Here is a 27361-nt window from a genome sequence, read left to right on the forward strand (position 1 = left end):
TATACAGTATCAGGATATTATATGTACCATTGCATATTTGATAAAGTACACCAAATGTAGCTGTTCAAACTAGAGATATAATTGCAGACTTCAACAGCAGGAAAGGGGGAGTGTACATCTGTAATAAGTGAAATAATTATTATTACATGTTTAAAACACATGACGTAATATGTCATTTTGGATGAAGATGCTTGCCGTGGGATTTGCTGTAGTCACTAAAATCATAAACAGGATGCACAATGCAGCCTCAGCAATGTAACATTTTTCTTAAACGTCAACACCAATGCATCAGTGTGTGAAAGTTTGTGACATCACCGGATGCAGGTGTCTTCCGAGATTGTGATAAAATTGCTACATCAACTAAGCATACGATATCTGTGATATCGATAATTTAATCAGTTCATATCTATACTTCACCAGAATTGGTCATCAGACCAAACCAGCTCCCTCCTATGATGGAGATGTTTAACTCTGTTGTTTTTAGACAATAAATACTTTTTAAAGCTAATAAGATGTACTTCGTTATCCAGCTTTACACATCTTAAACAACACATACTCAGTGTGTGCTTATAAAAGTAGCACACTTATACATCCCGTAGGTTTTCCTACGGAATCTCTCGGGTTAATTTTTTTATGTTAATGATAATGAAAGTGTTTATTAGATCAGTGATAATCTTAAAAGCAAAGATTAAAAGGTAGATTAGGGTATTTGATTCATATATATATATATATATATATATATGTATATATATACATATTACATATATATAATATACACACACACACACACACACACACACACATATATATATATATATATATGAAGATAAATATTCAAATTTCAAGCTTCTGTTAGAAATGAAATGAAAAAATCTGGAGAATTTAGAAATATTGAATGATGAATTGAAAACCAAGAATAAATAATCCCAAAAATCCCGTTAACTGTCTATAATAATTTATTTCGTCATAGAAAGAAAAACTGAAACATAAAAACATCATTTAAAATTAAATCTTATTAGTAAACATCATATGTTTTTGTATAAAGTTATAGTGGTCTTTTTAAATCACTTGATTCTATCATACACAAAACCAGAAGCATATTCTATAGGTCTCTACACTTTCATTGCAATTTAAATATCTTTATTTCATAATTATGCTATGCATTTAAACACTTAATTTATCTATATACATTCATACTTATATGAATATTCATAGGGTAATAAGTTGGCCATGGCACCAGACACCCGTTAAGATACTACCGCTAGAGAATTATGAGGTCCTTTGACAGGACAGACAGTACTACGTCGGATGCTTTTCTCTGGTCACGGTTTATTTTCCGTTTGCCTACACACTCACACTGAATGGTCTGGCCTAATATTTACAAATTCTCCTCTTTCCTCATACACCTGACAACTCCACTATAATTGGCAAGGTAGAAGAGACTCTTTAGCTATGGTAAGCAGCATTTCTAGGAGGACACTCCAAAATCAAACCATTGGGTAGTGCCATAGCCTTTGTTCCATGGTCTTTCACTGTCTTGGGTTAGAATTCTTTTGCTTGAGGGTACACTCAGGCACACTATTCTATCATATTTATCTTCCTCTTGTTTTGTTAGTTTTTATAGTTTATATAGGAGATATTCATTTTAATATATTACTCTTCTTACTATATTTTACTTTTCCTTTTTTCTTTTGTTCACTGGGTTATTTTCCTGTTGGAGCCCCCGGGCTTATAGCATGCTGCTTTTCCAACTAGGGTTGTAACTGAGCATGTAATAATATATATGTGTGTATATATATATATATATATATATATATATATATATATATATATACTGTATATACACACATATATATACACACACACAAAAATTACATTTGTCTAAAAACAAATACGGATAATTTCTATAATGGCCAACAATATACCTGGCTGGGCTGTGAACGCGAACCAACTCCGTTTGTAAAACTTCCAGGAGGCCAACTAATCGACACTCTCTTCACCGAAGATCTGCTGTCAATTGGTGTGTGCACTTCTTTTAGTGATGAATGCACTGGTCATATGATTTCCAGTTCTTCCATGCGCACTATGCTTGTGCAGTAATGACGTCATATACTGGTATTAACCTGTTAGGGAGATAAAAGATTTGTTCTTATTATTGAAAATTAATTCACTATCTTCAATAGCTTATTTATGCAAATAAATTCATATTTGCCATATATTGATGACTTGAAGAGTAGTAGTTATACGATACAAATAAACGAGGAAAACTGGTGTAACTAACTCTACCGGAAAAAAAGTGTAACAGGATTGCTATGAAGAATATTCTTGAAAAATAAAAACAACGAGTCGAAAATAGCAGCAATATATTTTAAAGTATATGGCAAAGAAATTATCGAAATTTTACAATGTCCAAATGCACACACACACACTGTATATATATAAATATATATATATATATATATATATATATATATGCATATATATATATATGCATATATATATATATATATATATATATATATATATATATATACGTATATATATATACATATACATTTAAATGAATATGGGTGAAAATCAACACAATATCGTGCATATGAGCTAACATATATATATATATATATATATATATATATATATATATATATATATATATATAAAAATATACAGCATATATTTCAAGTTGTAGCTGGACCACTGCTAGACCTACTGCTCGACTTTGAAAACAATGGCCTCATGATTATCATGGTCAAAGGCAGCACTAAAATCAGTGCCAATCATACGAACTTCCTGCCCACAATCAAGGGATTTCTTTATGGCATTGGATATTGTAAGTAGAGCATCACGTGCTCCAAGGCTTTTACGATATACATATTCATACATGTGCAGAAAATTTCAACTCGCCTTTGTAACGTCATTAGTTTACTTACGTAGCATTTTGAACAAACTGCTATAACCTGCAGTTTTCACCTTTGAAATGGCAGGAAAACTGTATCATAAAAGATAACCGACAATAAAACATATTCTACGAAGTTGGCATTTGTTCTTCTTACTAAACGTAAATTTGGCATAGAAGGCTTCAAATTGTGTGCAATTTCAAATGCAATTTATTCAAGTGCTCAATGCAAAAACCTTCACTCGTATATTTCTAATGATCAATAGTAACTTTTGCTCTTAATTAAGTTCCCATTATCAAAAAAAAAATGGCCGCTGCTTCAATGGCCAATGCTCCATTTTAAGTGGCCTTTTAAGTAAGCCAAGTAAAAAAATTTCACTTTCCTTCAATCTTATGCATTGTCGAGTCCCTACAACACCCCCCCCCCCCCCCACCACGATTCAGAACACTTAGATTCACTTTTAAAAGTCCCTAGGACATGTTCGTTTTTTTCCCCTACAATTTCGTCCTACATTGATTCCAGCCAAGGTTTGCACGTAAGGTGCATAACTTCTCATGCAGTTTCAATGAGAATCCATAACTAGGTACAAAAAGGGAGAGAATATGAAGTTATATATATATATATATATATATATATATATATATATATATATATATATATATATATATATATATATATATTAAAATGAACAATTTTCCGTGCATATCTGATAAATAGAATAAACCCAAAATTTATGAGAAATAAAATTTGTACGTATAAATATATAATACATATATAAATATATATATATATACATGCACACACATATATATATTCATTATATATATATATATATATATATATATATATATATACATATATATATATATATATATATATATATATATATATTTATATATATGTAGATATGCATATACAGTGAATAAAATATGTGCATATATGTATGTATGTATATGTGTGTATATATATACATAATATATATATGTATGTGTATTATTATTATTATTATTATCATTATTATTATTATCCTTATTATCATTATTATAACTAGCTAAGCTAAAACCCTAGTTGAAAAAGCGTAATGTTATAAGCCCAAGGGCTCTAAAAGGGAAAAGTAGCCTAGTGAAGAAATAAAATAAAGAATTAAATAAACAACAAGAGAAATAATAAAAAGTTAATCTAAAATCTTCTAAAAACAGTAGAAACATTAAAAGAGATCTTTCATATATAAACTATAAAGAGATTTATGTTAGCCTGTTCAACAAAAGACACATTCGCTGCAAGTTTGGAATTTAGAAGTTCCACCGATTTAACTGCTCGATTAGGAAGATTATTCCACAATCTGGTCATAGCTGGAATAAAATTATTAGAATACAATGTAATATCAAGGCTTATTACGAGCAGGATGGTACTGCCTGAGATGATCTAATGCAAATGATGATTGATTGATTGATTTAAGGTTTTCTGGCATCCTGACATCTAAGGTCATTGACGCTGATATCATTTATTTCATATAAAAATTAAAATAATATTCAATTAAAACCACGTCAGAGTTATGAAAAACTTAGGCAACACGCATAAAGAACTAACTGAAGATAAGAAGAAGCAGCTGAAGAACAGACAGAAGCGCAATAGTCGAAACCAGGCAAAAAGAGAGAATTTAAAAAACTTCAGGATAGATAGATCACCGAAAAAACTTGAAATCCTTTCTTAATAAGCCAATGTTTTGTACAATTAAAGAAGAAAGAGACCGAGTGTGCTCCTCAAAAGTAAATTTGCTATCAAGAATCACACCCAAAATGTCACAAGAGTCGTATATATATATATATATATATATATATATATATATATATATATATATATATATATATATATATATATATCATATTCTAAATTAAGGCTTTACCTCCTAACATGAGGCCTCTTCTGGATAAATATAATGATTATGGCCAAATTCATACCCGAAAACAAGACCATACGAGAGGACAAATAAAACTCATTTTATAAATATTCCTTTACAAATTAAAACATGCATCAGTATAAAGACGTAATATTTTGTTGGATATAGAAATCCTTCTGTCGCTTTACAAGATATCCTTATTAATATTTTTGGCTGTTTTAGCTTTAAGCAAATATTGCTAAAAGCGTTGTGAAACTTGAAATGCATTTTAAGAGGAAGACTTTGATTTAAATAGAGTTCGTGCTTTACGAATTGTAAGATTTTAAAAAGCATTATCAATTCAGAAGAGCGACAGGATGGCAATAGAACGTATTAAGAAACGTGAATAATTTATTAATAGAAACACGCTATGCTTGACCCTTCTCCTCCTCTCTCCTAACCGAGGCCCTTTGTGACAATAGTCATAAGAGGAAATGCTTGACAACTGGTGTCAATGACCTTGATAGTATTATTTTTAATTTCACTTCTGCTGTTCCCGAATATAAGATATAAAAGAGACAGAAAAGTTAACATAATAGTAGACCTAACATTATGAAAAACTAAGACATAAATCAATAAAGTTAAAGCCGAAACTTGGCCACACCCAACTCAAAACAAGCCGTGTTTTATTCCACAAAAGTAACATCTTATGGATATGTGACTGCAACAGGCTACTTCAATCTATTATTATTATTATCATTATGAATATTATTATTATTATCATTATTATTATCATTACTTGCTAAGCTACAACCCTAGTTGGAAAAGCAGCATGCTATAAGCCCAGGGGCCCCAACAGGGAAAATAGCCCAGTGAGGAAAGAAAACAAGGAAAAATTAAATATTTCAAGAACAGTAACAACATCAAAATAAATATTTCCTATATAAAATATAAAAACTTTAACAAAACAAGCGAAAGAGATATAAGAGAGAATAGTGTGCCCGAGTGTACCCTCAAGCAAGAGAACTCTAACCCAAGACAGTGGAAGACCATGAAGCTATGGATAGCACCATGGTGAAAAGTTCAAACTATTTGCGGATTATACACAATTTTACTTCTCCATAAATGATTTAGACGACACTACTGAAACTTTAAACCCAATTATTGCCATTTATAGGGAATGGATGACAATCAAACAACTAAAATTAAATGAAAATTGAATTTATGGTGGTGGGAAAGAAAAACAGCGCGAGAAACTTGGGTAATATTCAAATACACATAAATAACGACTCTGTCCCGATATCCAGTAAAGTTCGTGATCCAGGCGTATCTCTTGACTGTAACTTGTCTATCAATGCCCAAATAAATAATGTAGTTAAAACTGCTGAGTAGCATCTCAGAAACATTGGTTTTATATAAAAATACCTGGATGAATATTCTGTAAAGAAACTTGTTATAAACTGTTTTTACCAGGATTGACTACTGTAACTCCATCTACTACAATTTACCAATAGTACAACTTAAGAAATTACAAAACATAATAAACAGAGGAGCAAGACTGATAAAAGGTGTCCCACCTCGGGAAAGGATCACTCCGATACTAATTGATTTACACTGGCTGCCTATTAAAGCAAGAATCGAGTTTAAAATATGTACAATAACCCACCAAGTTATCAGAACCTGTCGTCCAAAATATCTAAGAGAATTGCTACATATTGTGCAGCCAACAAATCGTGTTGACACTAGAATAGTAATAGATGGTTTCAAATTATTGGAACCTACATATATGTCTACTGTAGGCTCTAGAGCCTTTAAATATGCGGCCCCGATACTATACAATAAGCTCCCACGAGACATCCGAATGATTGAAGATATTAAGGATTTCAAAAGGAAACTGAAGACTTTTTTTATTCTGTGAGTGCTTCGATAGTGACGATTTTTAACGGTAAACGAGCAATACGAGATGTGAAATATTGAATGCTTTTGACGAACATGATAAAATGACTGTGGAGATCCTATAGAGAGCTGGATTCCCTACTGTACAGAACTCGAAAAGCAGCCCTTCAAGTAAAGCAAAGGAACTAACGAGTTTGAGTGGGACTCGAACCCAACTCTGGCAACCACCAGGCAAGGACGCTACCATCCGGGGTATTCATTTTCAAAACCATCGTTACTGTGCTTCCTACTGTTGAAGTGGCTATCCTGGAGGGTACTTAGCCTTCATAACGTCGGCTCTACCATGATGAACAATTTTATCCGACATTTTATCTTTAGTTTAAGGATTGTATGAGTTACTTTATATATATGCATGTACATATTCGTTTTGTTATCAGTATTGTTTAGTTTGTTTCAAATATGATGAGACCTATTTATTGTTTTAACCCTTATTCTGTCGGGATATGGAGCAAAATTTGGGACCATTATATGCTAGACTTCGCCAGTGTCGTCTAATGAATTACAAAATTCGTGGACTACATGGCAATATGCAAGACCTTATCGTTGCCTCCAGAGAGTATGAAATTCTATTATGCTCAAAAACTTTGGTTTCTCAAATGGGACACTCATCTCAGCTCCTAATTCCAAGTTTTAAGGTACCAATAATTTTGAAACGGGATGGCATTCCTAGGCCGTGGGGAATGACCGTGTATATTTGGACTAAGTACCCTGCTTCTCATAAGTTCTGCTAAGAAGAGATGTCATGAGATTCGGGTAATAAAATATTCTGGCAGGCATAACAACATTCACTTGTGTTTGACCTACTGGAATCCACACTGGGATGATTCTATCTTTGACTGTCTTCTTACAATTATGGTTAAGATACAAGAAGACAATAGAAAGCACTTTTTTTTTGTCCTGGTGATTTCACGGCTCACCATAAATTCATAATGTTTAAATTCTGTTTTTCTACTGATAGCCATGGCTAAATAGCTTTGGATTTTGCCTCTGAATCAGACTATGAGCAAATCATAAGTGAACCCACTCCGGTACCTGCTTGGATTTATTATACACTGACTTCCCTGATGTTAAAACAAGTAAGATTCGTTCTCCAGTTGGGTATAAGATTTTAAATACTTCAGAGTACACATAAAAATTGCTGGATCCTGAGGAAGAACATTTGAGGATTTTGAGGACAGCAGCAGCAATAATCAGAGAGGATATTCGATCTATGACATACCAAACTCATGAATATGAGCCTCCACAATCTGAAATTCATAATGCAATGTCTATTGTAACAGATAGTTTATAAGTATTCCTCCCTCTATCAAATATCAGTAATTTTGTGAAGGTACACGAGGAGATGGTACCAGCCAACACAATGCAGCTATTCAACAAAATTATCTGTGTGATCAAATCAGATGAAGATTTTGCTTCATACCTTAAATATGAGTCAGCCAAACGAACCGTGTAATCAGTGATAGAAGCTTATTATGATTTTGGATAAACATATTCTACAGAAGGCATACTTGTAGTGGATGGTAGTTATTTACAGCAGTGTGGCGCATAGCCAAAAAATAGCACATACAATAACATACATAAGACTATGTATCTTTGTGTGGTGCTACTTCCACAGAAACTGCTATGTCGACTTTAATGGTTACAGTGATGATCCTAGCACAAGACTGTGGAACAGAGTCAAGGAGCAAAGAACAGATACTTGGTAAATGGAAAGAAAAAAGGCAAGGTTGATTAATGGGCTGAAGGGCCACCTGGAACAAGTTAGGGCAGGAGTCAAAGAAGCAGCAGATGCAGATACTCTGATAAAAAAAGATGTGGTAGGGACTGATTCAGACTCCTTTATTCTTCTGATATAACTTTGTCGAGAGGGTAACCGTCTTTACTTATTCAAGTCTGGAAGTGGGACCCAAACATGGTGTATACCATAACACAAATTCAGCAGAACCTACCACCAACATCTTGCTCCAATCTTTTCTTTCACATTTTCCAGACAAGGAAAGAAAAAAGCATTCAACCTGCTTCTAATGTGTCCAGAACTGAAACCGTGTGGAAGTCTTCACTGACACATCTGAATCTGAATCTGATATTGAGTATGCTATGGAAGAGCTTCTGCTTTCCCATTACATATCCTTAAATAAGAGCAGATATCAGTTTTATGAAATGAAAGCAGTTTCAAAATGCCCTATTCATACCCAACTCCAATTTGGATCACTTTCACCAATATAAGTACCCGCAAAAGAACATTCTTGGTGTTTGTATCAACAGGTGCACCATTGGTTATGGTTGTAACTTACTACCAAGAGATTGGGGTTGGAATTTGCTGAGTGGAGAGTTTAACTCACACCCTTCCAGTCCCTCACAATCTTTTGACGTTAATATCATGCAAATGCAAGGCTGGTTGGGATCGAGGGTGTGTTTGCAGAAAAGCTAGTGGTCAATGACCTCTACTCCGTGCTCCTTATCGTGATGGGAGCTGTAGTAATTCTGAAAAACCAGAAGCAAGTAAAGAATCTGACAGCAGTGAAAAGAAAACTTATTGATAGTTTTTGGGTACAAAGTTGTGATATTTTCTCTTTTAGGAACCCACCTATACAACCACGAATTTGTAATACTTTGTGGAATGAACCCATTCAAGATCATCACTTACAGTATAGTTGCCAACAGTGAACAATGTTTACAGCTTTGTATGTGTAATATTTATCATGGATTATTTGTCAGTTAATCACCATGGTCATGGTTTTGAAAACATTATAGCATACAGCACAACAAGAACTACTGTATTTTCAGGGCCTGGGGTCAAGTGACCTTAACTTTAAACAGACACATTGGATATATGGGAACTTTTATTATATCATTCTATAGGGCTCAATAAAGCATCCCATCAAGTGTCATCTCTCCCCTATTCTTAAAATGTTCTCATATGATTATAAACTGTATATTCAGTAGTTAGAACAACTGTTTTACTTACCTAAAAGGCTATTCCGTAATTTAGTCATAGCCAGAATAAAACTGGATGGTATGAAAACTCAAACAAAAGAGGCAAAACTGTTTTAATTACTATAGAATTTACCGTACGCAGAGGATGATGCAAAATGAGATGTCTAAAGGCAAAACGTGATCGGAATCATCAAAGATTATAAAGTGCATGAAAACTTAAAGATATAAAATTAGAATGTTAATGGAACTCAAGGTTCATCACATATTTTAAGATTGGAGTCGGTTGGTGAAGACCAAACTATACACATAGAAGGATAGATACATAGATAGACAGATAACTAGATACATAAGATGTAAAAATAGATATACACATAAATATATAGATAGCTTTTAAAGATCAGTGAAAAAATACAAAGTGCTACTCAGAATCTTGATGTAGAGTCGCATTTCCAATATCCTGAAGTTACCAATATTCACAGATAGGCTAACTTTACCTCCATCTCTCATCTTTCTCTCCTCATTGTGAAAGTCTTCCCTACACCAATAAATTTTATCTTTCTCTCAAGAAAAAATCCATCCATATTAACAAAAAACGCACAATGAATATGATACACATTAAATAGAAATCTTGCATCTCATTCCATGAGTATTTGCACAATTGCAAATATTTGAATACTGATTTCTTTAGTTATTAGTTATAGTTGGATAATGTGATGCTAAGAAAATGTGAATGCAAGACTAATACCTTAAATGAACAACAAATCTTTTGCAAGTTATATAGAGGTATACAATTCTTCTCTACTGCAATTGTTCAATGGCTACTTTCCTCTTGGTAAGGGTAGATGAGACTCTTTAGCTACGGTAAGCAGCTCTTCTGGTACACTCCAAAATCAAACCATTATTCTCTAGACTTGGAAAGTGTCATAGCCTTTGTACCATGGTCTACCACTGTCTTGGGTTAGAGTTCTCTTGCTTGAGGGTATACTCAAACACACTATTCTATCTTATTTCTCTTTCTTTTATTTTGTTAAAGTTTTACAGTTTATTTAGTAAATATTTATTTAATGTTATTACTGTTCTTAAGATATTTTATTTTTCCTTGTTTCCTTTCCTCACTGGGCTATTTACCCTCTTGGAGCCCCTGGGCTTATAGCATGCTGCTTTTCCAACTAGGGTCCAGCCTAGCAATTAATAACAATAATACTAATAATAATACAAAAACCTTTGCAGATATTTCCAAAGCAGCTCAAAATATGTAAATTAGATTAGGCCTAGTTTACTGTAGCTATACCACTAACAAAAATAATCCTCTCAATCAGCTGCGATGTAAAAATCTTATTATGGATTACGTTCACGAACGTAAACCTCAACATCATTCAGAGCAAAAGCATCCACCAATTCGCCCACGTGCTGCGCAGAGACAAAGCGTCCACAGACGCCTTGGCTGGAGTTGAAGTGCACACGTTTCGTTCCACTGTAAACACCTGGGTACAGTCCTATGAACTCCCACAGGGACAGGTCTCTGTCCGCTGGCACAATTGGACCAGCACGAACCTAGAAAAATGAGAAAGGCCTCTAACTAATAACCGTCCAGATCTTGTATAGTACAATTACTCAAAATCGGGAGTTAAAGGTTTGTTGACGCTGTTATGACCCTACCGTCAGCCATAGTGCAATCTACATACTATTGATTCAACACTCGTTATAAATTCCAAAGTTTTCCTGGAAAATTTATACTAGCAAACTATCAGTTTAAATATTCAGAGTTATAGGATAAGACTTAACAGTCCTTGTATTATGTGTCAAGCCAGAATCAGCATCACCATACTATCCAATTAGAGTAAATGGAATTTATAGGCACATTACATTTCAAAAAGGGGCAAAGAAGAGCATTTAATTTGCCAGTTACATTTCTTGCCCATATATTCTTAAATAATGGGCACATATGAGTTCAAAACAAGAATTTGTGTACCTTCACAGTTTAAGATCCCTCAAATGATTTTAAAAAAGGCCACGCTGTTTGTTTGTTAGAGAGAGAGAGAGAGAGAGAGAGAGAGAGAGAGAGAGAGAGAGAGAGAGAGAGAGAGAGAGAGAGAGAGAGAGAGAGTATCGTCTTTACTCAAAATTTAAGTATTCAAGAGCTACGGTGAGATCTTGTGTTTTACCCTGAAAACACCCAGTGTCAAAAGTAATGAAAACTTTAAAAAAATGCTTCACTTGTTATGGGAAAACCTTAAACTCATGTAAACGAAGTTGACATAAGTAATAAGAAACTATTCTCCAACAAACATAAGCAACCTTGTGTTAATAAACTTTTTAATTCCAATTTACGCCCCCCCCCCAAAAAAAAAAGAACAATATACAGACTGGTTACACATATCTCTTTCCAAATATTAGAGATATTCTCCCTTATTCCAAACTTACCTCAGGTTTTAGAGTAACCCAGTATTAATAAAGAATGGCTGAAGATTATTAATGCAGTAAAACCCACCAAAAAAGACTGCATTAACGCTTAAGCTAACGGCAAGAGGCCGTTTATACTCTACAGTTAAAATTTCGAGGATAAAATTGCACATTACTGTTCCACAAACAGAATTGTAATCCAGTTTTCTTTCATAAATTGATTTAACCAGAAATTTCTATCAAAGAAAAATTGCTGTTAAATAATCTAATCGTAGGAAAGGCTAGTAATATAGCCTGTGTTATGGAAAAAGAAATAATAATTCTTTTTTCATCCATGAATAAAAGAAAATGAGCGCATGGAATAGTTAATTTATTCCACGTAAGTAAATACGTGATTCATAATATCGATAATAAAAAATTCCCTATGAAATACTATGAACTGTGGACACGTGTCTAAGTGTGAAGACACCTGCTATTGACACATTTCTCAGGCTTCACTTCATATGTTAGAACAATGTTCAGTCACTGACAATAATATGAGGTGACCCTTACCCCTGCTCGAAAATGTAAGTCATATTAGAGAAAGTAATATAATTTAACATATTTGAAGATGTGAGTCGCCTACTGAAGATCCAATTGTGCAATAATATTCGATATATGGTAGAATACACGGTCTGGATAAATATATTATCAAGAGTCGTTGAATTGGTTTACAAACGGCTAAATAATAATTGCCAATGCAGACCTGAACTGTAAGATGAAAGGGATGGGATTTAGTGTCCTAAAAATAATAGCACATAAGCACCTCTACTAGGAGAAGGACACTTCAAAATCAAACCATTATTCTCCAGTCTTGGGAAGTGCCATAGCCTCTGTACTATGGTCTTCCACTGTCTTTGGTTAGAGTTATCTTGCTTTAAGGGTACACTCGGACACACTATTCTATCTAATTTCTCTTCCTCTTGTTTTGTTAAAGTTTTTATAGTTTACATAGGAAATAATTATATTAATGTTGTTACTGTTCTTGAAATATTTCATTTTTCCTTGTTTTCTTTCCTCACTGGGCTATTTTCCCTGTTGGGGCCCCGGGGCTTAGAGAATCCTGCTTTTCCAAGTAGAGTTGTAGCTTAGCAAGTAATAATAATAATAATAATAATAATAATAATAATAATAATAATAATAATAATATTTTGAGTTTGTCAATATTCAACTGCATCCATTATAAATTGCAAGATGCACTCAGGCCAGCACACATCATCTGTGTAAGAAATAAACTTGTTTTGAAGGCAAAACCATATATCTTGCACAGATGCACGTAATTTGAATAAGACTAAGCCAAGAACCATATTACCTATAACAACACCAAAAATTACATGATTAAAGTATAATAATGCCAAGACTTCAAGCACGTAAACTTTTGTGAAGACTTAACTGTAAACTATCAATACTTTCAGCATATTTACTCAAAAGTTTTGCCTTAAGGTGCTCAAGAACTCTAGACAGTATGGCATACAAAAGAATTAGGCAACAGCAGACGGTACTGTGTCATCATTCTCTCATTTATCTAATTGAGTAACATTCCAAATTTGTATAAAAATATAATTAGAATATATTCTCCTTAAACAACAAAAAGTTACACATACCTTGGGAGCTAAGTAATCAGCACTTTTATCGCAAAACAATCAAATCACACGTACGATTTGGATCTAAATGTCTATAAGCTTCATAACCAATTAAAATATTCTTAATCCTATCGCCTTGAACAGGTAAACTAGTCAATACAGCCTCAAATGCCAGAAAAAAAAAGTAAAAAAAAACGAGTCTTTCATAACTTTGCTTATTGACAAATATATCACACAAAAGGGTTGCTTTTTTGGGGGGGCGGGGGGCCCAGTCAGTGACACATCTATCCCGTTTAAATGAAAAAAAAAAGGTAAACTGGGTCAACATTTAATCAATAAAGCATATATTTGACATAAATCCGCCATTTGCGTTCTTGAGTTGTACTAAGAAAGGTTTCAGTCATTGTAGCAAGGCTTTCATTTTCTTTTAAAGAATTCTAAGTTGCATTCATTGTTTCTAGGACTGTATTCACTCACTAATATGGAATCATGTAATGATTCTATGTCAGATAAAATCAATGCCATTTCCAAAGGAATGGAGACAGAGCATAGAAATACAATCAACACGCCTAACCTAAAAAGGAGGCTTATAACACTCAAAACTATGTGTCCTTGTTTTTCTTATTTCCACATAAAATGTCAGTAAGATTCACTAAATAGCCAAATGCAAAGGAACACTGAATTTAACCAATGAAGTATTCCCTGCTGTAAACTTAGAAGCAATCTAAAATAACTGATGTGGCCCATTTTTATGCTGGTAAACAAGCAGGAAATTACGCTCAATACTACTCAGAGGTTTCTATAACAGAAAAATATCCATGATACTTCATATCCCAATAAAACAGCCTCAATTCAAGATGCCTGCCATTTACATTGAAAAATCTACAGGTTATAGTAGGGAAACTAATTGAACTGTGTGATTAATTAGGACCTGGTGACTTCAAATGTTTTAGATTATGGTGGTACCAGTTCTTAATAGCAAATAAAAAAAGACGTTCTGAAATTCACTCTTCATGACAACTTAAATATGCAGTGAGTTTTTTTTTATATCATTCAAGGTTGAAATTTTAGTTTGGCAAAGATAACTAGAAATACTGGTACAACTAACTATTGACAATATCTCATGACAAGTACAAGAGCCTTTAAAGAAAAAAAATTCAGGTTTAAAGCGTATAAAGATCAACTGATCCTAGTTCTTTGTCTCAATGTAGCAGGACATATGATTATGCCAGCTATCGTGTAATGACCAAAAAACTCTTGCAACTTAAAACACAAGATTAAGTACACACTTCCTGTATTCTGATGGCACATTGCCAAGGTATAAGTGCCTGGTATACCACTTAGATGTTCCATAAATATTTCATTCCAGAAATGAAGATAAAATTCGAGCATATAGTTGCCTTTCAATGCATTCCTCTTGATCAATAATATTTATGTACATTCTCTAAACATCGTAATGAAAAAGGCATACATATCGAATCTTCCTCTCACAATACAAACTCAATCCAGCAACATCTAAACCAAGATATCAATTACATAACAGCTTCTTACACTAACACTCAGTGGGTGTTTAAGATGAACCAGAAGGCTATTGATGCAGACCCAGTCATGAACATAATGGACTGCTGTAAGGAGTTTACAATTGCAAATTCCATTACAACCTAAAAGAAATGAGAAGTGACATTGCTACTGCTTTCAAACGTTTCCCAAAAATTGGGGGGTAGACAACTCACTGGCGATGAAACAGAAGACATGTTATACCCAGATGTCATCTTACATTTATAGGAGCATCTGGAATGATCAACAAATGCTGACTTGGAGGAAGCAATCAAGTAATGACAGGTATTCGGAAGGAGCACAGTGATAAGATGAACCCAAGAATTGGACACCAAATAAATTCTAGAGCTTTGAAAGATATGATAAAATAATATGATCCCAATAACAAATGCTAGTTTCCTGGCTAGTACAGTGGTAATGTGTTTGCCTAATATTTGCATGGCAGCAGATCGATCAACGCCCAAGACCATGAGTTTAAGATTTTTACTGGGGAGGCCACTCCTGTGGTTGGGCACCACAGTGGGGTTTATGCATGCCCGGATGACGTTCTGGTGAGCCTCTATTCCGTTGAAACTGGAACTAAAACTAGAAACCTTTACCTTTAAAGTTACCGTTGCCTAACTAAATCAATATCCCTCTGCAGAAATGCATGATGATATGATTAAGCAGAGAAAACTAGTATGTATCCAAAGAACGATCCCCGACCATCTACGTCATCCGCTCTTCATGACGTTATCTATTGTCATCCGAGTTTCCACTTCTGTCATGCTAAAGTGATCTAGATGATCCCCCTTTTGTTTTCTCAGGACATCAGGAGTAAACACAGACCTCCAAAATGATCCCTCAATATACCTACATTCTGTTGCAAAGCTACAACAGACTGTATTTTAGATAAAATTAATCTTAAAATCAAATAAACAGTTCAGTGGCTACTTTCCTTCTGGTATTGGTAGAAGAGAGACTAGCTGTGGTAAGCAGCTCTTCTGGGAGGACACTCCAAAATAAAACCATTGTTCTTTAGTTTTGGGTAGTGCCATTGTCATTGTCACTGTCCCATGGTCTTCCACTGTCTTGGGTTAGTTTTCTTGCTTGAGGGTATGTATACTCGGGCAAACATTTCTGTCTTATTTCTCTCCCTCTTGTTATTTCAAGCTTCTATAATTTTTCTATGAAAGATCTATTTTAATGTTATTACTGTTCTTAAAACATATTATATTGTTCACTACTTCTCTTGCAGTTTATTTCCTTATTTTCTTTCCTCATTGAGCTACTTTTCCCTCTTGAAGCCCTTTGGCTTATAGCATCCTTCATTTCCAACTAGGGTTGTGGCTTAGCTAGTTATAATAATAATAATAATAATAATAATAATAATAATAATAATAATAATAATAAAATTTAAGATCAGTATACATCGTCAAAATGCAACCCAGTTGATGAGTGTATTTCCAACAAAATGACTCAGTCTCTTACCTCAACTTTTTGAAACCGGAAAGCGAAGCCTCCCGGCCTTGGCAAGATGTCAACAAAGTGGACGATGTAGTTAGCTCCCAGATCAACCATCCACCAAGGCCGATACCCTCCGCCCTCGAAACGAGTGTTCAAATCGTCATCAACTGCATTGGCACTAAAAGAGATTCCAGGATAAATAAAATGCATATTAAATACAGCAATGGTTTATGAGGATGAAATAGAGACATGGAAGAACAGAATCTGCACACGCTCATTATAAGTTAAATTATGGAAAAAGGCTAGTCTGGAATGTAAAAATATTGCCTTCCACATTGTGAAGGGAAAAAATAATCAAAGATTAATGAAAAAAATCCTAACAATATTCATACTCTTTTTTTTAATAAGATTAAACTCCTTTTGAACTATTAAATAATCATCAACTTGTTTCATCTGCCTTCTTGTCTTTTTCAAACTTTCAGTATTAATTTCGGACAGACCAGAGATAAACACTGGCAAGAGCATACAAATACTAAAGATAAATCAACACAACTATAATGAACACTAACGGAGCATTCCATGCTCCAGAAGAGTAAGCTGTTTTTCCTTTAGCCATCTCCTTGAGAGATCCTCCTGCAGGAGGCGCTGCAACTTCAGTATCAACATAAACGTTAGTCGATTCCAATCCCACTCCATAGATCTGACATACATCCGGGTCTGCGGAAAGTGAAGGCACAATGAAGTCACTAAAATGACGCGAAATAAGAATTCGTTGGGTGAGTGAATTGAGTACTTGAACTTAAACTTTCACTTTTTTTTTCTTTTTTTTATATCACTAATGCAGTGTTCGCTGTGGATACCAGATTTCAGTAAACAAACCGAGTTAGAATTCAACATAATATTCGATTATCTTAATAAAAGAGTGGAATATATATCTTTGATTGCTATGTGGCTGTGAGATGAGCAGAAGCTTCAAAGAGATCTAAAATTTTCATACCAATATCTTGAAAGAAGAAAAATCTCAAAATTATTTCTTCAAAGAGATTTGGTATCTCTAAAAACTATACCTTTAAAAAGACATGACATTTCACCAAATAACTTCCGATTTAATAATAGCATTGATTCTTTATGTCATCGTAATCCTTCTTGTTTTTCAAGATGTTAATTTTGTTACTTCCTTGATTCTTTGTCTTTTGTTTTTCATTAAATTACCAATCCAGCGATTTGTTATAAAAAAAAAAATTAGCATTTATTTTATTTTTATTTTTTTTTTTTTTGGGGGGGGGGGGCTTTCTGTTATATGAAGGCATGGTATTTCCTTTAGTACAGAATAAAAATTACATATCAAAATATGAGACACTTTCCAAGTGATTTGCCTGTATTAAACTTGATTGTATTAAGGACACATTTTCCAGTAAATAATTTCAAAGATGATTTTTTTTTTTGGGGGGGGGGGTAAAGTAAAACATATTTATATTTGTGACCATTCATCATCACCATCACCCTTGATTATTTTAGAGGCGTTTATATCCACCTTCATTTAATCCACCAGGAATGGCCCAGTTTGTGTGTTGAAGCTCGTAATTTTTTTTGAGGCAGTAGCTCTTAAATATAAAATCCTACTTGAGAATCACATAGCTTCGAATCTTCTTAGCCCAGGTACCGTGTGCTTCAAAATCCGTGTTTCAAATATATTAATATTGATCTTTTAGCATCCAATGTCCGCCCTAAAATCCTGAGAGCACTGCTGCCTTCCTTATGCCATAATCACTTGTCTTTTAAATTTTAACTATGAAGGATAAACATCGTTTCGAAGCCTCCAGAGAACTTTTTAAGGAAAAATAAAGAAATGTAGCCCACATCAATTACTCCAAGGGAAGAAACAGATTTTAATGCTAGATTTTATAACGTAGCCTATACCTGCCAAGACTAAACTGAAGCCATTGTGCTTACGTAACTTGAAGCTTCCTATATTATGTACCACCTCCAGATACAGCGTTTCTGTATTCACAATAGCAATCTAAGTATATATAATGGACAAGGACAACTTTTATACACAGTATATAGGACCAACAAACTGTAAATAACTGCACTGACCTGAGAATTCGAAGAAATAGCAGTTTTTCCGAGAACATATAATAGCACAGATAGGGGCCCCAGGAACGCTGTAAATTATGGGCACATGCAGCTGTCGATCCAAGGGAGGAATACAGTGGTGTCTTGGGGTATGATATAACCGTCCATGGCTTTCAGGTAACTTCAAGCACATTGCAATAGTGGCCACAAGGAAAATCTTCAAGTCCATCCTAAGGAAATTCAAAATACTGATAAACAGTTACATATTTTCACCAACACTCTTATACTAAGTGTATATTGATTAAATTCTAGATCACTTGAAATCTCAAAGGTGTAACAACGGCAAACTGTTTACTAACAAGATGCCCGAAAATTATCAGTCTCAACATCATCATTTTAGAAATGAAAACTAGGGACTCTTATGTTGAGGGGTCTCGTTATTTGAATTTCAATTATTCTTATATCATTTGGTTTTAAGTAATTTTTCTCCATTAATCTATTATCTCTTTTTTTATCAATAATTTCTCTAATGGGGCCCTTAGGTTTATGGCAATATATATTTCTTTTCAATAAGGGCAGCAGGCTAGGCTATTGCTACTACTTCGAATACTACTAATACTTCTATAGTTGATAATATTAAAGATAATAATCATAATAATAACAACCCCCAGCCCTCGCTACAATGTATCCTAACTGCTCGTTAAAACGATTCCACAGAGATCCAGGCTCCAGCTCACGCTGTAAACATACTTCCTATCCAACGAATTCAGGTTTGTATAGCTAGAAAAAATACAAATTATCTTTTAAAAATCGTGATACTATTGTGGACGAGATCATTATGAGGGGTAGATGGAGATGGTTTGGTGATGCTCTTCGCACTCCCCAAGAGAGATTAGTTCATCCACGGTCCAGATATACCAGGTCAACCAGACAGCGTACCGATTTTAAGCCTCTTCTGCGCACCTACGTCATCTGAAGGGGCTTATAGTTGGCGAGACCTATTAAGAACGTACATCTATCACACAGTCAATGTAAATAAAACAACATTTTACCTTTGGAAAATAATTTATTTTATTAAGTTACAACTTTCATTTTCTTTCCTAGGGTCTCCCTGCATGGTTGTCCTTGAGGTTTTCTATACTTTATCAAATTATTAAGATATTGCATTCGAAAATATACCGATATCTTAACAAAAAAAGCAATAACATCGTCAGGAACTTCAACAGCAGACTGTTTTAATTGTAAATAAAGCTTTTTAAAACAATTTTTCCCTCCATGAGAGCTTCCCTGTGTACAGGATTAAAAATTTTCCGCATTATTAACAAATGTGAAAAAAAAACTGACTAGAAGGTGCATGTAATTCCCCCCGATTAACACATGCTATCCAAGTATCATTCCTTAGCACTTCTTCAGTCTTATTTCCTAACTCGGGATATTTTACACAAAATTTCTTTATGATATATCTACCAATGTATTTAAGAGCTTCTTCCTCAATTACTCCCCCAATATCTTTATTTCTTTATTTGCTGTCAGAAGGTCTTCTTCCTCGTCTAAAGCATCTTTCTCTAAATCAAAATCTATATTTCTGAATATCTGCGTTGTTAGGCATATTTCTAACGCTAAGTCCCTTTCTTTCGTTATAGATTCATCGTCTTTGGCTGATTCATGAGATTTTTCAGCAGTGGTGATATTACACTTTTCACTTAATACTTTAATTTCCTTTCCTAGTAAAAAAAATTTTAGCCAAAATTTAAAGTTCACAACATAAGGATGATCATAGTGCCCATCCATTTGCCTTATACACCCAAAGAAATATTCAAGGCAATCTTGATTTAGTCTTAGTGTGAGTAGGTAGTCAATACTATAGGAGTTTTTTAACATATCAAACAAAGCAATGGTAGATTTACATGATAAAATTATTCCTTTCTGAAACTTGAAAAGACTTTCTGTATTAGGATTTTTAACTCTCATAGTATTCATTACCTCGATTACCTTGAGCAGTGTACCTGTTTGTTTTTCTACATCAATACCAAAAGCATTGCTTTTACCAAACTTTCCATACATGGAGGAAGAATTCATTATGTCGAACCAATCATTTATTAAAAGAATAAAATCAGATGTTTGATTCCAGTTTTGACACTCCAACAGTCCCTTTTCCCCTAAATATTTTAATGAGTTGGCACATGACCTAGACGGTAATTGAACTGCTAATTTAATGGGTTGTCTTTGTTGACCTGTTACAGTTAATTGCATTTCATTAATCTTATATGCAAGCCCATATTCTGTTTTGGTTTTATTAAGCATTTCCCGTATGCCTTCATCTGAAATACACTCTCCAGTCTTGAGGAAAAAACCGGAGTCAATAAAATTATTTATAACTAATTTAATTAAATGTGGAACATCTGAGAAAACAAAAACTTCTCTTCCTGCCTTAAGATTTTTTAAAGATACACTATTTTCAAGAGGGCCAATATTAAGGTGTTTCCACATACGCAGTTACTTGGCATTATTAGTGACGGAATGAATGAATAAAATGATAATGGACACAGCGTCTCCTATTGTTTACGTTACCTCTATAGGTAGCTAACTAAGGTAACGTTCCTTTGTTTTGTTTACCCACGTGTGTGAGACGGGGAAGCTTGATGTCACAGTATGGATGATTCACAGCTTAAGCTGCGCGTTGGCTGACCTGGTATATATAGACCTTGAGTTCATCAAACTTTCAAATGGGCTCCACAAGGCACTAGAAGAGTTGGAAGACCCAGGCCTACATGGCTGAGGACTATGAAGCGTGAGATAGAAGATTATGAATGGAAAAGTATTGCATCAGTAGGCGTAGGAAGAGATGATGGTGATATTGATTGTGGACACTAAAGTTAGTCGATTATAGAAAGTTACCAGTGTTATTCTATACATCATTTTGATGCACCTGTGTTACACTGGTAGTGCCAGGAACAATATTTTGAAAAAAAAAAATGGAGGTACTAATGGATTTGTGCTCTGGTGAGTTTGCCCTTCCTGGGTGGAGTATTGCTACTAATATGATAACGCTTGCTATCAACAGTATCATCATTGGCTATAGTAGTAGACACAGTTGTAGCAGTAGCCAATGTGCAGCCCTAATTCAAAAAATCATATATTACTAAACAGTCAAAAGACTGCATCAGAAGATAGTTTGTATTCGTGTGGGAAGAACTTGTTGCATAGGATTTGAACCACTGTTCACTTTAGGTATAGGAAGTATTTTTCCATTTAATGTATATATATATATATATATATATATATATATATATATATATATATATATATATATATATATATATATCACCTTACGCCCATTTGATAGGAGAATTGCATACATCACTTCACTACTGGTTATGTATATTACTGCAGCTAATGGCACTAAACGTCAGCCAGCATCTCAAGTGCCCAATTTCTTGCCATTGTTTGTATCATTTCCATCCCCTCTCATAGATTTTGATTCCTAAAAGTCATTTTGTTAAGAAAAATCACATTTCTATTGGCAGATCTTTCACCAATCTGCATCTATTATTATTATTATTATTATTATTATTATTATTATTATTATTATTATTATTATTATTATTATAACTAGCTAAACAACAACCCAAATTAGAAAAGCAGGATGCTAAAAGGCTCCAACTGGGAAAATAGCGCAGTGAGGAAAGGAAATAAGGAAACAGAAAAGTGTGCCTAGTTGTACCCTTACACAAGAGAACTCTAGCCTAAGTCAGTGAAGACCACGGCTGAGCAGAGGCATTACCCAAGACTAGAGAAAAATGGTTTGATTTTGGAGTGCCCCTCCCCCTAGATTACCTGTTTACCATAGCTAAAGAGTCTCTACTATTCGTACCAAGTGGAAAGTAGCTACCGAATAATAACAGCGCAGTAGTTAACCCCTTCAATGAAGGAGATTTTTTCGGTTATCATAGTGTTGTCATGTGTACGAGGAAAGAGGAGAACGCATAAAGAATATGCCAGACAATTCGGTATATTTGTAGGCAAAGGAAAATGAACCGTAAACAGAAATTGATCCAAAGTAGAACTATCTGACCAGTCAAAGGACCCAATAACTCTCTTCCAATGATATCTCAACGGGTGGCTAGTACCTTGGCCAACCTACTACCTATGATTACTCTCATGATTGCTGTCTCCTAAATAACAGTAAATACGTTACCTTTCAAAAGTCAATGGGAGCATCAGATGATATTTTACCAAAAACAAATAAATTAAATCGTAACATCTATGTTATACTTTCTTATAAAGACAGTAAATGTCATTATGAAATAGGAGATTATCGTTGCCCATTCTGTGATCCAGTCCGCTTTTATAATGCGGATGAATGGTATGTCAATGGGGTATACTATGTAACCATGTCTTGGAGGAATAGCAGGTTTAACAACCTGATGGTTAGCCTTGTATAGGTGTAAAAAATGGATAATGATGGGGACATTTATGCACAGAGAATTAATCTAGGGACCTGTAGTTAACTTTAGACGGTGAATGTGACCGTAATGTTTTTTTTTCCTAGAAGCACCGCTCCCTTAAGAATATCATATTAATGTTAGATAGGAACTTATATATAAATTCCAATGCATACATATGTACATACAGACAGCCTCTTGCTCAGAAAAAGAGAGGCTAGACCCTCCTAGTGCCAGTCCTTCAACAGACGATAAAATGTATACAATATATATATATATATATATATATATATATATATATATATATATATATATATAGATAGATAGATAGATAGATAGATAGATTGATTGATTGATATATAGATAGATAGATCAATAGATAATTATATATAGGTGTGTATGTGAGTATATACAGTATATAACCAACTGTTTGTGTGGGTAGATGTGTGTAAGTGCGTATATGAGAGTTTCTCATGATAGCCACTTGAATAGTTCATAAAAGAAGCGCTTGCAAAACCTATGTGCTTTACAAGATGGTCAGCAAAAATCAATGAAAATGACCAGAGCCATTGTATCTGTTAGTTTGTTTTATTCTGTATCTGTCTCTGAACAGAATTATGAAAAAAAAAAATTAACAATCTGAGTTTAATTATTCTGGGTGGAAAGATAATCATTAGGTATATTTTTTTTTAGATAAACTAGGATTTACTTGAACTCGGTCAAATAAAACTTCAAAGGTGCCAGAACGTAAATTTTTTACATGGTCCTTAGAGAGGCTCTATATAATTCTTCCTGGATTGCAGTTGGCAAAGCAATTTAAATATTCAAAGGCATGCTGCCATTAAATATTTAAAGACAATGGACAGGTCACTACACCAAAGTATCTATGAGACCGAACTTATACATTCATAATCAATGAAAAAAAAAGGCTGTTGCTAACTTAGAAGGTAGACCTATAGACCCCTACAATACCTTTATCCTTAGCTCAAAATGAACAGGGGACCTCTCTCTACTGAAAATATAAGTGGATGTAAGGGGTCCACAAGCTTGAAATGCTGAGAAACACTGCTCCAGGGTATGATCATGCAACATTTCCATTACCAACTTTAATACTATTAAAAAAGCTTCATCATCATTTCCTCCTACGCCTATAGACGCAAAAGGCCTGGGTTAGATTTCGCCATTCGTCTCTATCTTGAGCTTTTAAATCAGTACTTCTCCATTCATCATCTCCTACTTCACGCTTCATAGTCCTCAGCCATGTAGGCTTGGGTTTTCCAACTCTTCTAATGCCTTGTGGAACCCAGTTGAAAGTTTGATGAGTTAATCTCTCTTGGGGAGTGCGAAGAGCATGCCCAAACCATCTCCATCTACCCCTCATCATGATCTCATCCACATATGGCACTTGAGTAATCTCTCCTATAGTTACCTTTCTAAAAGTTTACAAATAAATTTTCAAAAATAATGAAAAGAGTACCTGAATCCACTAGGGCAATTATAAAAGGGAATTACTGGGCTATGGATTGGGTGAGATATCTTCCAAAAAAAATGGCATTTCATATAAAGTCATTCACTTCGGTCGAGACAATAATAATAAAAATAATAATAATAATAATAATAATAATAATAATAATAATAATACTTAGTAACACAAGTTCTTAACATTCAAATTCTCTCTCTCTCTCTCTCTCTCTCTCTCTCTCTCTCTCTCTCTCTCTCTCTCTCTCTCTCTCTCTCTCTCTCTCTCAATAATTCATCCTAAGTGCATACACTTTTAAACCAGACACAAGAAATTTAGATATGCGTGACTGGGATAGCCATCCGAAACGCTCTATACCATGAATACCGGTCTCTTATTATTTAGAAAGATTCTACTCTGATTCCTAACGTTGAAAATTGTCCTTGAATGAGCATTAAATGCTACTTTAAAAGACCAATTGCGGCACTCAAAGTTCGTGACACTCACTACTAACCTTTTTCTACTCTTCAATCCTTTTTCAGGTCAATTTCATGACACCAGATATATTAAGACAGAAGAGTCTCTAGTTATCATTTTAGATGTATTCTATTTATTTAAGAAATACAAATTCCGTCGTTTTCACATTCGGGCACAATTACTCTATCTTCTCTTTCTTCCTCTTTTTTTAAGTAGTTTCTGTAGTTTATATTATGAAAGATCTATTTAAATATTGTTATTGCTCTCAAAATATTTCATTTCAATTGTTCATTATTTCTCCTGTAGTTTATATATTTCCTTATTTCATTTCCTTACTGGGCTGTTTTCCATATTGGAGCTCTTGGGCTTATAGCATCCTGCTTTTCCAAATAGGGTTTTAACTCAGTAATAATAATAATAATAATTCACATTTCCTTACCATATTTCAGAATAGATAACATAAGCTTAAGACTAATTATATCTAGTGCAAAGATACAAGAAAGTCAGCAAATGCGAATAAAATCATACTAACGTGTATCAGTGAAAATCTAACTCCCCACAATTCACGAACAACGTTCTGAAGTAAAAGTATCTGAAAATATCCAGATGTCTATTACTGGACCATCCATTGCAAACATCCCAAGAACAACCACACCATAATAGTATATATAGCTTTGTATAATCAATAAACTCTTCCAAAAGTATTTGTCCAAATTGGAGATATAGTTGCAATCATCAAAAGAAGTTAATTGTTATCATTATTTTCAGCTGTTATTAGTCAACTTAAACAAGTCCTTCCACTTACGTTTTTCTATGCTATTCTATACCAGCTAATTTTCTTAGCTAGTCAATCCATCGTCTTCTCTTTCTTCCCCTCCTTCGCTTGCAATCTCGATGGATCCATTTTGTTATTCTTAATATCCAGCTATCATCTGTCCTTCTCAGTATATGTCCTGCCCATGTTCATTTCTTTCTCTTACATGTTTTTAGAATATCCATTTTTTTCTTTTTCTTAGTGTTATTCCTATCATTACTCTTTCCATTGCTCTTTTAGTTGTAACTAGCCTATATTCTAAGGCTTTAGTAAGGCTCCAAGTTTCTGATGCGTAAGTTAATACTGGTAGAACCATCTGATTGAATACTTTTCTTTTTAGAGAAATTGGCAGTTTACATTTCAGAATCTCATTTTGTTTACCAAACGCTCTCCATCCCATGTTTATCCTTCCTTTAATTCCGGTCTTAAATCCTGGGGAAACACTTACTGTGTTGCAATGTATAGAAATCCTTTACAATTTTTCCCAGTCCATCTCTATTATTAATATTTCTATTTTCATCCTTTAAAGCAAACATCTGTTGGCACCTGTTCTAAATATTCTCATCAATTTGATGCTTCTTACCATCTTTAGTGTTTCCTCAATTTTGGTCTGAGTTTGTTTACGTGTCTTGAGTTTTTAGTTTGTTTATTGTTTTGGATAGTTCTGTTAATTCTTTTTTCATCGTTCTTGTATTTTACCTTCATTTCCCATCTTTTCTTAATTAGGCTTTTGGTCTTTTCTGGTAGTTTTCCTTGATCTTGTTTAGGAATTTTTCCACCTACATCCTTTGCTGATTCAAATACAAATTTTGTCAAATTACTCTTCCTTTATCATTTACTTGCTTCCATTTCATCATGTAGCTGGGAATGTCTATTTTGTAATGCCAAACTAAATTCATCAGATTTATTTCATTTCATATATATATGCGCATATATATATATATATATATATATATATATATATATATATATATATATATATATATATATATACATATATATATTGAAAAGGTACCACAATGATGTAAGTCATATATAAAAACTATGTGTAATTTTATAGATTATACAAAGAACTTTTAAAGCTTTTGTTCATCATCTGTGGAGTTGGTCACTGAGTCCACAGATGATGGACTAAAGATGTAAAAGTTCTTTGTATAATCTACAAAAATACACACACTTTTTATACACGTCTTACATCATTGTGGAACCTTTTCAACATAATAAGGGAGTACGAAATTGTACTAATTTGCACCATATATATATATATATATATATATATATATATATATATATATATACAATATATATATATATATATATATATATATATATATATATATACAATATATATATATATATATATATATATATATATATATATATATATATATAT

General features: G+C 33.7%; 1 protein-coding gene across 1 annotated transcript in view; it reads right to left on the reverse strand.

Moving 5' to 3' along the window:
* Positions 1–10964: 10964 nt before the first annotated feature.
* Positions 10965–27361, reverse strand: part of LOC137631593 (uncharacterized) — a 219671-nt gene continuing 203274 nt past the window's right edge. Inside the window, exons 5-8 of the mRNA XM_068363460.1 lie at positions 18795–19003; positions 17267–17414; positions 16722–16875; positions 10965–11223 (exon numbers count right to left, since the gene is read on the reverse strand). Of these exons, the coding sequence (XP_068219561.1) occupies positions 11008–11223; positions 16722–16875; positions 17267–17414; positions 18795–19002 (726 nt within the window). The 5' untranslated portion in view covers position 19003 and the 3' untranslated portion in view covers positions 10965–11007. The remainder of the gene's footprint in view (positions 11224–16721; positions 16876–17266; positions 17415–18794; positions 19004–27361) is intronic.

This window comes from Palaemon carinicauda, chromosome 40 (genome assembly GCF_036898095.1).
Source record: "Palaemon carinicauda isolate YSFRI2023 chromosome 40, ASM3689809v2, whole genome shotgun sequence".
Taxonomy (NCBI): domain Eukaryota; kingdom Metazoa; phylum Arthropoda; class Malacostraca; order Decapoda; family Palaemonidae; genus Palaemon; species Palaemon carinicauda.